General features: G+C 34.3%; 2 protein-coding genes across 2 annotated transcripts; one reads left to right on the top strand and one right to left on the bottom strand.

Moving 5' to 3' along the window:
* Positions 1 to 622: 622 nt before the first annotated feature.
* On the top strand, positions 623 to 7,668 carry PDIL5-2 (PDI-like 5-2). The gene is made up of 5 exons (XM_007019940.3): positions 623 to 927; positions 1,079 to 1,182; positions 1,489 to 1,859; positions 4,332 to 4,639; positions 7,026 to 7,668. The coding sequence occupies exons 1-5, from the start codon at positions 727 to 729 to the stop codon at positions 7,332 to 7,334; spliced, it is 1,293 nt and encodes a 430-aa protein (XP_007020002.3). The 5' UTR covers positions 623 to 726; the 3' UTR covers positions 7,335 to 7,668.
* Positions 7,669 to 8,487: 819 nt separating this feature from the next.
* On the bottom strand, positions 8,488 to 13,010 carry LOC18592961 (receptor homology region, transmembrane domain- and RING domain-containing protein 2-like). Its single transcript, XM_007019939.3, has 4 exons — positions 12,615 to 13,010; positions 12,080 to 12,310; positions 10,285 to 10,689; positions 8,488 to 9,383 (listed from the first exon to the last, which is right to left on the bottom strand). Exons 1-4 carry the CDS (start codon positions 12,868 to 12,870, stop codon positions 8,812 to 8,814), a joined length of 1,464 nt encoding a protein of 487 aa, XP_007020001.3. The 5' UTR covers positions 12,871 to 13,010; the 3' UTR covers positions 8,488 to 8,811.
* Positions 13,011 to 13,022: the final 12 nt, after the last annotated feature.

The raw sequence follows: 13,022 nt of genomic DNA, 5'->3' as shown, positions 1-13,022 counted from the left end.
GACCAAGTCAAGTTTGGATCGAATCATTTTTTGTCTGGTTTCATAGAGTTTGGGTTGAGTTAATTTTTGTTAAATTTTTTTAAAATTAAATTATTTTAAATTTAACTCATTTTAAGTTTAAGTTATTTAATTTGACACTCTGACATATAGATTCAGATTGTTATTAGTTCAAATTGTTAACTTTTAAAGTAAAATCAATTTAAATTCAGATTATTTTAAATTATTTTTACAGGTTATTTGAGTTCGATAAAATATTTAATTGAAATTAATTTTAATTCGAATTATTTCGAATTCAAATTAATTCAAGCTAAAATTGTTGACATTTCTTAATCAAATCGAGTTGGAAATGGATTTTTTGAGTTAGGATCAACTTTCTGTACTGTATTAATACGAGATAAAAAATAGCAAATTAACAATTTTAATTTTTCCATATACGATTCAACTTCTTTCAACAAGAAAAATGATATTAATATCAAAATTAAATCCAAATTCGACTTCTATCTACCATTAATTATTAAATCGAGATATGTATTTTGTATCATAATTTTTTTTAGTATTTTGTATGGTAAAATACAGAAAATTAATTATTCCCATAAAAGTATTATTATGAAACTAAAACACTGCTTAGTAATAGTAGCAGTGCTATGTTTGAGTTTTGATCAACCAACAAAAGAATAGAAAAGTCGCGGCAATCGCTGTTTCTTCAAGGAAACCCAGAAAGAAACCATGCGTTTGCTCATGATCTTATTGCTGCTGTTATGCATCTTCAGATCAGGAATTTGTTCGACGGCCGATCAGTTTAAGGTAGACGGGAAAGTGTTGGAGCTGGACGAATCCAACTTTGACTCCGCCATTTCCTCCTTCGATTACATCCTCGTTGACTTCTACGCTCCCTGGTGCGGCCACTGCAAACGCCTTTCCCCTCAGGTTTCCATATTCTTCTTTGTCGAATCTCTGGCAAAACCCGGATTCAGTATTTTTTGAGATACCATTTCTCGTTTGGTTTGTTTGTCTTTTTAGTTTTGTTGAGTTGATTTGATTCTGATCAAATTAAGAACCTTTGGTTTCCACTTTGCAGTTGGATGAGGCTGCTCCTGTTCTTGCTGGATTGAAGGAGCCAATAGTGATAGCTAAAGTAAATGCTGACAAGTATACCCGTCTTGCTAGGAAACATGATGTTGAGTAAGCGTCTATGTCTCTTTTTTGCTTTAACCGGCAATCCAAACGAAAAATTAGTAAATATGTTAGGAATCTTTTTTTTGGTAATCTGTAGACTATGGAATTGAAGTAAAAGCCCATGGTAATTAGTTATGGTTATGTACTTCGATACATTTATTTTCAATTTATGCAGGACATTTCATTTGATGGGTTTTATGCATAATCAATAGGACATGAATGATCTATTTCAATAAATAAAGCATACCCCTTGAGCTAGGCCATTGTCATTGTCATATTTGTAATAATTACAATCTGAATTTGATTTTGCAGTGCATATCCTACTCTCAAGCTCTTTATGCATGGTGTTTCTATGGAGTATTTTGGACCAAGGAAAGCAGAATTACTTGTTCAATACCTGAAGAAATTTGTTGCTCCTGATGTGTCTGTTCTTAGTTCAGACTCTGCAATTAGTGATTTTGTTGAAGCAGCTGGTAGTTTCTTTCCTATATACATAGGTTTTGGATTGAATGAGACTGTGACATCTAATTTAGCTGTTAAGTACAAGAAAAGGGCATGGTTTTCTGTCGCAAAGGATTTCTCCGATGATGCCATGGTATTGTACGACTTTGACAAAGTTCCTGCTTTGGTAGCTCTTCATCCAAGTTATAAGCAGCAAAGCATTTTTTATGGCCCCTTTGAAGGTTAGTTTATCATCAGTGTCTTAAGCCCCTTTCAGATACTACTATCATGTTAAGTTGCTTATTTTTTATCATGCATAACCCACCTGGATATTAACTTCTGCTTTAGCCATTTTCATTATGCTAGTGCATATTGAAAATGTTTTTAAGAATTTTAACCAGAGCATTTTTTTTTTTGTGGTGGATTGGTAGAATGTAATTGAGTTCTGATTCATCTTTTTTGGGGTTTTATATAATACGAATTACATGCAATATTAGATTAGTTTGATTTATATCTAGTCGAACAACTTGATTTTGTATTTCCTATAAAAATAATTAGGAACAGATGGAAAAAATAAATTTAATTTATTAATGGATTTAGTAGAGTTACATGGCCCTACATTGTGTAATTTTAAAATTTTTAAAAAATGCAGTTTGAGTGACTTTAGGTAAAATTGGAAATGCATGAATGGAGTGTTCTGCATTAGCATAGAAGTCCCTAAAATTGGAAGACAACTGTATAGAACGGCTTAACAAGAATTGATATTCATGGTAATATTTGTGGAAATCAAAGCAAGCATGACAAAAAGTGTGGAGTTGGATGTTTGCTCTTATAAGAAAATGTAGACTAAAGGGAAATTATATTTATAAGAAGAAGGAAGTGGTATAGCAGATTAGATTAGGGATACATGGTGGTCTTTTGATGGCTTGTTACATATCACATTGTTGTATAGATATGTTGGTGTGGAGAAGGATCTGATCCTAGTAAAATGGAAGAAATAAGTTAATGGAAAACATCCCATTGACTGTAACAATGAAGAAGAATCTTGTAGTGATTTATGAAGACCTCTAGGATAAGCGAATTGAAGGTAAAAAGATGAGAAGGTAATATTAGAATCATATGATGAGTGTGGCTGAGATGAGAATAAAATGATGTAAGCTTGATCATACAGGGAAAGGGAGGATTATGAATGAGTGCATAAGAGAAAAGTGGGGGTCGCACCCATTGATGACAAAATAAGAAACGTTTAAGGTGGTTAGGACACATAAAGAGGAATATGATGTTGTTATTATCCATTTTGAACACATATCTGATAGCACCCATGTCAGGAACATACTGATATCTGAAATTGACGTGTGATGACATAATTGGAATAAAATTGATTGAAATCACTGAATCAACTAGTTTTTAGAATTCAGTTTAACTAAGTTCTTTTCAATTGAGAAGAGTACAAAAACAATATAATATGGACCCTCAATTATTTATTTAAGATTTAGATGTTACTTAATAGCACATTTAAATTCTCATGGACTATTGTTGATATGTGACAGTACTTCCAATGCCAGATATCAAAAAAGAGTTGTTAGTTTTTGAGCTGTGCTTTATAGAGTCATAGCGTGCATGCCAAGTTGGATCTCTCATCTTTATATTATATTGTAAGCTGGTTCTTTTAGTTAGTGTTACTGATATGATGAATCCAGAGGACTTTTAGTTAGTGTGATGTTTGTAACTCATCAGTTGAGTTTTTCCTAGACTTCACGGCACTTACACGTGTAATTTTGTTTGGATCTGTTTACCTGTGACTTTTAATTGGCCATGCCTAAATCTAGAGATTGTTGAGCTGTCGTATATTCCAGTGTTCATGCATCTATTATTATGATTCGCATTTATCTGCATTCTCCACAGAGCATTCTATTCAACATGTTATTTAAGAAAGAAATGCTTGCAGATTATGGTAAATTACTATACCAACCTCAAATTTAAGTTGGATTTCCACTACCCAATCAGGAGTTAGACCTCTATTTTGTGTGCTTTGCATACACGTGCACCATGTGAAATGATTACTTTTTCATGGTTTAATAATAAGTTGAGCTTGCTTAATCCATGCCTGGACCAGGAATGTTGGTTATCTATGTGAATGGGAGCTTCTTCATTCACATTTTAATGTTCAATTCATACTCAGATAGTGGCTTTGTATCCCTTTTTTCATTTTCCCTACTCAATTGAGACTCAGAAACTGTAACTTATTATATTCTTGACAGGTCTTCATTCAATGAAAGATCCAATGAAGCCATTCTTTTTCTCTATCTTTTAGGCGTTTTGTTTATTGACCACTAAGTACGTAATAGTCAAACTCAAGCATCATGGAATCAAATATATAACAAATGAGGGTTAAGTGCGGTCAAGTCTCATCTGCTTTTCAATCTTATTTCAGTTTAGTTGAACATGACCTCAAACCTCAAACTGTAACATTATCTGAGCAGCTGTTGCCTCAAGCTCTTCAACAATAAGCATGATCTTCTTGATTTTTTCAAGTTGTATGTACTTATTTTTTGCCAGCTCTATGTATTCACATGCTTACTGTCCTCTATATAATTGATATGCTTTTCTTCTGCTTTAAAGTCCTCAAACTCTTTAATCTTGCTCATCATCTGTAAATTTTTTCTGGCTGCATAAAAAACAAGCAATCTTACCTTTCAGCATCAATCTTGCAGATGAATTTTTGGGGGATTTTATAAAACAGAATTTGCTGCCTCTGGTGGTGCCCTTGAACCATGAGACATTAAAGCTATTGAAAGATGAGGAGAGGAAAATTGTCCTGACAATCACAGCTGATGAGAATGAAGACCAATCACAGAACTTGATCAAGGTATTGAAGGCTGCTGCATCTGCAAATCGTGACTTGGTATTTGGCTATGTCGGGGTTCAACAATGGGAAGACTTTGCTGATAAATTTGGGGTTGACAAGAAGACAAAGTTGCCAAAAATGATTGTCTGGAATGGAGATGAGGAGTACTTTTCAGTAAGTATTAATTCTTTAAATATTATATCTTTAATTCTACACACTAGCTTCAGTGCCTCAATGATGGTAGCTGGTTTTCTTTTTGATTTTAGTATAATTAATCATCAAATCAAATGACAATATTAATGTTATACCAGCATATGATCATTGATCATGCCCATCTTAATTATCATTGGCTACAGGATATTGAGAATGCATAGTGATGCTGATGCTTATTTGCATGGTAAAAGGCTCAAATTGGTCCTTCAATTCATTCTGTAAAATTGTCCCATAACTTCGAATTTCTGCAATTAAGTATTCAATCTTTTGATCCTGAATCAATTTAGTCCTTTTTCTACTAAAATTGCAGAAGTGTCACTTAGGTGTGTGAAAAAAATATTAAATAATTTAATTGCAGCATATTCAACCTAAAGCCTAAAACTTGATCCAAGTCTAACCTAAAGGTCTTAGGCGCAAATCCAGCCTTCTTGAGAAAAGAATTACTTGATGGAATAAAGAAAAAATAAAATAAAAACAATTCCCTTGCCAGTATCTATTGCTACACTACCCTTGCAGCACCATTTTCCTTCCAAGGTTTCTTCATCTCAATCCTCAAGATTAGTGTCCCTTCACCTGCTCTGTTAATCTTCAGTTTCTTATAATTTATGACATATCATATTTATTTTTAATTGTAAATGGAGTTTAGTTGCTATATTAGCCGAGAGACAATATTAGAGCCTCAGTGGCTGAGGTGAAGTAGTGAGTAGAAAGATTCAGGAGAACAAGGAAAGATTAAATAATATGAGAGGAAGTGGTTTGAATAAACATTAAGTTGGAAGGGAAGAAAGAAAATAAAATAAAGGAGCCATCATCACTTGAGAAATGATCGTGATGGTGGCAGACAAGAGAGGAGAAAAATGACTGAGGTTAAAGAAATAGGTTATGATCATATTGGAGCTGAATGTGTGAGGGTTTTGGGTAGGGCTGTAAATGAACTGTTGCATATGTTGGACATTGTGTGAGTGAGCTAAGTTTTGGTTTTTCATTTTTGTTTATTGAGTCAAAGAAACGTGTTCAAATAGAATTTCTCTAACAGAGGTTAGTAGATGAGTTTAGCTCCGACAAGGGTGAGCTTGGCTTGTATACATTCCTGGATAGACTTGTTTACAAGATGAGCTGCTTGTCTTTTACTAATTTAATCCTTGAAGAAAGATTGTTCAGCCTTGTTCAGAACTCATTTAAAGAGATTACATTATCCATGACAATATTAGAGTTTCTCTTTTAGGCTCTCAGTTCCCATTCTTTTCAACCTAGGTGCTCCAATACCCCACTTTTAGGGTGTTGAATTTGGAGAAATCCTAGAATTGAATGTGGATCTGCGAATTGCCCGAAGATACATGTCAAATTCTAATTTTTTTTTTTTTTACAAGTAAAAATGCTAAAACCTAGTGTTCAAACCAGGAATTTGGTAAATGTAATTTAAACCCTTAACCATCAAGCCATATTTCAATATTTGATAATAAGCACATTTTTATTAGACTTATATCTTTCACTTAGTTAATAAAATTAAATTATCTTCTATAAAATCAATTTAACATTGCACCACTTTATCTAGTTATCAAAGAACACATAAAGCTTTTAAAGCATTTTAAGCTAGTATCTTCTCCTGATGGAGAAAAGAAGCAGTGCTACAAGTCAATATTGGTTCTGCAATCCTTCAACCATTTTTCTTTAAACTTTTATTCAGTATTGGTTCTGTGACCAAGTGTCCACAATGGAAGTGAGAGCGATAATTGAAGCAAGAGCATGAAAGTGTCAAAACCTAAGAATTTTTTGGTGTGATATAAATTTTTATGATATTTATCGTAAAATAGAATGATAATATTAAAAAGAATGCTTGTTTTTAGCTCTTGATTTCTTTGAAATTAAGATTATAATTCTTTGTATGCAGTGACAAATTTACACGCACACATACGCCTAAATGTATGTACGTGTATGTAGAAGCTGGCATAGTCCATACGAAATATAACGCCTGTCTACTTGTCTTAAATGTCTTCATCCAATTTGCGTACTCAGAAATTATAGAGCTTGCTACTGGCACTTCTGCTCCCAACTTTTAATCACTGTTTGTTGAGTTCACCTTGAATTCATTATCCCTTATATCTTTTGAACCCATAAAATTATTTCTGAAAACTAGTAGGAGCTGGAGACTGTTAGGCTTTCTTCTATGATTTTTTCAGTACAGGTCTTTTTCTATGACGGTTGATCGAATTCATCCAGAAAAAAAAAAGAAGCATGATTGTTGATCTTGGTGGTTTCTTCCTCAATGTTTCATCATGTATATCTCTTGCATTTTAGAACTAAAAAAATGAATTCACTGATTTACTACATTTTGTTGATGTGCAAGGTTATCGGTATCGAAAGCCTTGATAAGGAGGATCAGGGATCTCAAATATCACGATTTCTAGAAGGATATAGAGAAGGAAGAACAGAAAGGAAAACAGTTAAAGGGCCATCATTCATGGGCTTTATCAATTCACTAATTGGCATCAGAACTGTCTACATAGTTGTCTTTATCGTTGCAGTGATAATGCTCATACAAAGTATTGGTAAAGACGACGAACCTCTCGGGGTTGGCAGACGAGATGAGGTTGATCATGCTGAGAGCTCCGAAGCTGAAAGCAGCCAGTATGGACCTGAAAAGAAAGAAGATTAAACTGAGGCATCTTCCTGGTGGAGATGCAGCAAAACAACAAGCTGTTCTTATGGATTAGAGTTGCAGTGGAGAAAAGAAACCTGTTACAATGCTCTGTGGAGAGGGATGATCCCTGCTTTATTGACATGAATTTTGATATGCTCCACTGCAAGGCATCTTGTGCCAAGAAACCAAGTCTTCAGGAGTAATAGTTTGTATTTATGAAGATTCCCTTTCTGTTTTCCTTTTAACACTGTTTTTACACATTTATGGCCCTTTCATCACTGTCAGCTAAACGATCAACTTTGCAATTTTTCTCCAGGAATGTACAACTAAATTTGTTCTTATCATCTTATATTCATCTCAAATTATTTATGAAAATTCAAGTAAGTCTATATTACTTCAATCAAGTTTTTATATTTTTATTTTAAGTTACATAATTTTTGTGATTAATGATTGATTAATTGTTATTAATTAAAATATCATTTGTCATTCTGTCACATGATGTTGATGACGATGGTGGCGTGATATGATAATATGATCATGCGATATTTTTCATCTCACATATCAATGTCATTATGAGTTTAAAATAACAAATGATAATTTGATTGATTAATGATAATTAGTCCATAATTGATAATAAAAACTTATTTAACTCAAAATAAAATTACATAAACTTCACAAAAGAATAGGCATTTTGAATAAATCATGAACTATTTCAAGCATTATGCTTAATGCATTTTTGTATGAAGCAGAGAGTGAGGCTTTGAGATGAGTATCTTTCCTTTACGTTCTAATATATTTTTAATTATAATTCATATGTTCACAAGTTATAATGAAAATCTATACATGTAAATAATAATAATTGATGTATTGAAAAATAATGAAGAAAAGCTAAACTTGTATAAAACTTATAAGCATGTCTCATTCCTCTTGGGAAGTGTTTATACTTGTTTTGAGTTTTATAGTAAAATTTTGGTATCCATACAAAACTCCCAACCCATTTCCCATATTACCAAACTGGCTTGAATCCTATTACTCACATCTCCTCTAAAAATAATTGCTTCATCATGTATATAAAGTTACTTCTAAATTGAAAACAAAATCCAAATGGAAGGGAGAACACATGAAAAGAACAGATAAGAAATAAAGCTCATATCAACATGACTAGGCATCCACACAATTCAGTAGTTAGGGGTTAACTATATTCACAAGACTGCTAAAACAATGTCAACAATCCTCTGCTCGCAATACACACATTCCTCCAGTATCAACTCTAGGATCCTCATTTATGTAAACCACATCATGATTTCGGAATCAAAACAAATGGCCACAAATCTTAAGCTACAATGTACAAAATCAGCGGCAGACATGGGATAAGAACGCCACAATCACATCAAAAGGAACCCAATAATGAAGAGTACCAGAGATCAAGAACGATTTAACTGTGCAAAGGTCATTCCATTTTACGAAATTCAGCTCATTATCACTTAACTAGTTAACATTCTGGAAGAGATTGAGCAGATGCGAAAGGAGAAAAACTAGCTGCTGACTCACTGCAACGCAGTGGATGCAGCTGGTGACCAGAAGAGCTGACTAAACTTGGTGAGGCATTGCTTGGGCTTGGAAAATACGGGGACATGTATCTTGCATTAAGAGGTGATATAGATGGGTAATTCAACGAGGCTGGTGAAACCAAATGAGAAGCATGGGATCTCTGAGAAGATGTGTTCCTAAGATCTACTGAGCTTCGGCTTAAGCTGATGGAAGGGGATTGATGGCAGGACCTAAGTGATTGCTGGACGTATGGAGTGCTGGTAAGAGGATGAATATGAGAAACTGATGGACACTGTGACGATGCTGGGGCAATTTGTATGGCTGATGATGATGCTAATGAAGATCTAGCAGATGACAACACAGAGGAGGACACAGAGCTTGGGGTGGATGAAAGCAATGGTGTACTCTCTGATGCTGGTGGATCACCTGTGCTGGTTCTTGCATCACGCTTGCAAACAGGGCAAAAAGTTCTCCATGTCGTAAGCCAAGAATCAACACAGAAAGCATGAAATTCTGAAAAAAGAATACCAAGAAATATTTAAATATGCACTTATAAAATAAAGTAAATAAATCAAGAAACAAGTTAAGAAGCTTTACAGATGTCTCAATCAAGAATGATCGCAAGAGTCTACATTAACAACTTATATTCTGGTGTTCCAAATGATACAAATAATAAAAAAAATAACTGATGCAAAATCCATATTTCCTTTAAATTCTTCTCAAGCTACATTTGTTTGGAGAGGGGATGATATAGGATACAATTCAAGAACTTGCAACCCCAATGCAATTGTTTCAACAAGCAGCCCATGAAGATAAAAAGAAAATAGACTACCACATTTTTGCTAACCTTCTGAAATTTTTGGCTGGATATAAGCACGACTGCTCCTTAGAGAAGCACTTCATATTATTGAAAATCACAAAATAAAAAAGGGCAAAAAAAATCAACACGGGATAGAGAAGAAGAGTTGGTTTTAAATCTAAAACAGAGTGGGAAATTGAATGATAAGAAGAAAGAAGATAAGCTCTGAGTTTGACACCAAGATTCCCTTAGAAGTCATAACCTGGCATCTGAAGGATTACACCTTGAGTCAGGGTTACTTAATTGCAATCCTAGTGAAAGTATAACAGCTGCTAGAATTTTCATAAATTTGATATTAGTAATTGGAAGAAAGTTGAGACCTCTAGCTAGCCTAAACCATTTCAAGTTTTCATCTACATTTAAAGTTTATATCCCACTGCTGCAAACAGCATACAACCATCAGGAAAGCTTGACATAGGATAGCCACAACCATAAAATGTCTCATGAGATTGGTGGCCTAGTAACTATGCAAAAATACATAGAAAAAGACACTGGGCTACCACATCAAAACAAAACAGCAAGCAATGTCATCCTTAGTGCTGGAAGAAAGCTTACTATGACGACATGGAAGAATCCTGAGCTTCTCTCCCATGGTATAGTCTTCAAGGCATATTGCACACGTTCTTGAAGTACAATTATCCTCTAAGACAGCAGTGAATACCAAGCTGGGCATTGCTTTTACTAAACGCCTGCTCATTCCATGGAATTCACGAACTCGAGAAGATTGAGGGCGTTCTCGTCTGATGCGATGTCTGCGTACAAAGAAACAAGTTGCCAGCACTGCTGACATGGCAAGTAGAGAAATAAAGGAGATCGCCATGATCGACCAAGCTGAGTTTTCAAAACTAGGGATAAGCCACAGCTCCGTATCAGTACATCCAGCATACTTTTTGAGTATTTCACCAGAAGCTTTGGAGACAAAGACAGCATTTATCTTTATGCCAGCTGCAGTCCCTGCCACTGTAAAAAAATTAACATGTAAGATCAGAGGAACCATATAGAAAGCATATATTTTTGTTCAATAACAAAAACAATGAACAAAACAAATAAACTTCTGCCACTCGAAGAAATTTTAAAAATAAAAGAAATTTGGAACAGAGCAAACATATACAAATCAATAATGCAGCCATTTATAAATGTAGATGAAATAATTGATGATAAAGATTCGGTCCTAATTCTCACTCTTAGCAATCAGATTCCCGCCAGAGAATACCACTGTCATGTATAACATATCTTTAATTTCGGCACCCTCTCTGTCATTTGCAATCTACTCTAGCCAAACAGTTTCTTCCTGACAATTAATCCAACATCCAAAACTTTACTTGTCCAAGATGAACCATCAATTACAGGTGTGATTGATTAAAACCATTTACGCTTCGACAGGTGTAATATCTTTACTCAGCCAAAACTAAAATCCAAAGAACTGAAGACCTAAACATGATGAGTTATCAGAGTAAACTGTTTTACATATTATAATATGCATACTGCTTTAAAGCATCACATACAGCACAATTGTGCTTTACATGAATAAGCCATGTGTAGGATTAAACCAGAAAAATAATCACAATATTTGTCTGCCAAGATCTATGGATTCAACATTATTCACAATTGTATGCATCTGAACACAGAACCTACAACAGGATTTTACCTAGCAGACCAGATAAGTTACATAAGAGGAACATGAATATCGTTTAATCAAAAAATCCAGGATCAGAAAGTTTTCAATCTATATAAAAACAATATTTACAAGTGGAGTGGACAAAGGGGACTCTACATCATACTATCATTTCTCCAACTTCATCCTTATTGGACTTTGTGGAACAAATAATCAAGTCCAAATGCCAACTAAAGATGAAAAGAGGGTTCTACATAATTAAATTCGAGGTCCATGAGGTTACTCGTTTTTTCAGAAAATGTAAATTGGGTCTAACGATTACCAATTCATGCCATACCACCATCCCATGAATACATCAAATATGAATTTAGGAGAATGTTTATGGTCAAACAGTCAGAAAGGGTCAAACAAAAGTTGGGAGTTGAATTGATGCAATCAAGATTTAGTGGCAAGTACTGCTAAAAGGCAATTCAAAGGGTTTCGAGAAGGTGGCAGGTTTTTAGGATTACAATGTTATTTCTACAAATAAAACCTGTTAAGGATCTCTTAGAATTTACTGACAACAAAAGGGGTCTGTTTTCATGCATTTACACACCTTCCAATAATGATTACTGTCAGCAAATTGCTCTTGCTGCCCAAGAATCTTTCTAGAAACCAAGTTTACCAAAATGTACATAATTATGAAACTGAAATCATTCAACATAAAAATGTTTCCTCAGAGAAATAGGGTATTACTTGCAACCAGGATACCATCATCATCATTGTCATAGACAATAGCAGCTTTGAACCCCGCCTTTTGCACTCTTCGTACTTTCTCATCGAAACTGCACCTTCCTCTAATAACCAGCGCAAAAGGGGAAGTAACATTCGAAACCTCTTCAACTTTATTACTTAAATCCGAACACGCGTCAAGAGGCTCTGCCAAGTATAATACCCCACATTCCCCAGACCCTTCAATCGCCGGCGCTGGAAATTCCCAACCAGACAAGACAAAAGAACATAAATACAGAAATTCAGTCATATTTTCCAACACCAATAAACGTCAGTTTCTCAGTTTAATCATACATAAGTTACTTCAATACCTTATGACCATAGTATTAAATCACATATTCAATCAAATTAAATAAGCTCAGCTGACAAAGAAATCAACTTTGACCTCCCAGAAGACCAAAAAATCCAAGTCTCCTTGAATTTCCCCACACTTTCTCAGGAACCAAACAGAAAAACCTGAAAGTAAATTTAACAAAACAGAAAAAAGATACAAGCTTACCGAAATTAGCTTCAATATCATCGAAAGAGAGAGTAACGTTTTTCCCAATCAACACCACACTGGCTGACGTCATCCAAGAAGCACTCAATAAACAGAGAAACCATAATAACAATAATACCACAACACGATTCATCTTCATCCAAAAATTAAACCCAAAAAAAAAAGTCGATCCCAAAGAAAAAAAAAACCCTAATTCTCTGTTGGGAAAGAAAGAGGTTTGATTTTGTGGGGTGGGTTTAGAAGGAAATAGATACATCTGCTTCCATTAGCGCAATACAAAGAGAGGATATAGAATATCTGAATCTTTGGATTCTGCCTTCTAAGTCTTATGATACTAATGAGTGCCAACACAATCTCTGAACCGAGATGAAATTTTTTTTTTATTCTGTTCAAAATATGGTAATTAAT

Source organism: Theobroma cacao, chromosome 8 (assembly GCF_053813885.1).
Source record: "Theobroma cacao isolate CCN51 chromosome 8, ASM5381388v1, whole genome shotgun sequence".
Lineage (NCBI taxonomy): Eukaryota > Viridiplantae > Streptophyta > Magnoliopsida > Malvales > Malvaceae > Theobroma > Theobroma cacao.
This window is presented reverse-complemented; position numbering and strand designations above follow the sequence as displayed.

Coding starts and splice junctions, on each gene's coding strand:
- PDIL5-2 (XM_007019940.3), top strand. CDS start 727: ATGCGTTTGCTCATGATCTTATTGCTGCTGTTATGCATCTTCAGATCA. Junction 1,183..1,488: donor GCTAGGAAACATGATGTTGA/GTAAGCGTCTAT, acceptor TTGATTTTGCAG/TGCATATCCTACTCTCAAGC. Junction 1,860..4,331: donor TTTTTATGGCCCCTTTGAAG/GTTAGTTTATCA, acceptor TCAATCTTGCAG/ATGAATTTTTGGGGGATTTT.
- LOC18592961 (XM_007019939.3), bottom strand. CDS start 12,870: ATGTATCTATTTCCTTCTAAACCCACCCCACAAAATCAAACCTCTTTC. Junction 10,690..12,079: donor TGATGGTATCCTGGTTGCAA/GTAATACCCTAT, acceptor ATTTTTTTACAG/TGGCAGGGACTGCAGCTGGC. Junction 9,384..10,284: donor GATTCTTCCATGTCGTCATA/GTAAGCTTTCTT, acceptor TTCTTTTTTCAG/AATTTCATGCTTTCTGTGTT.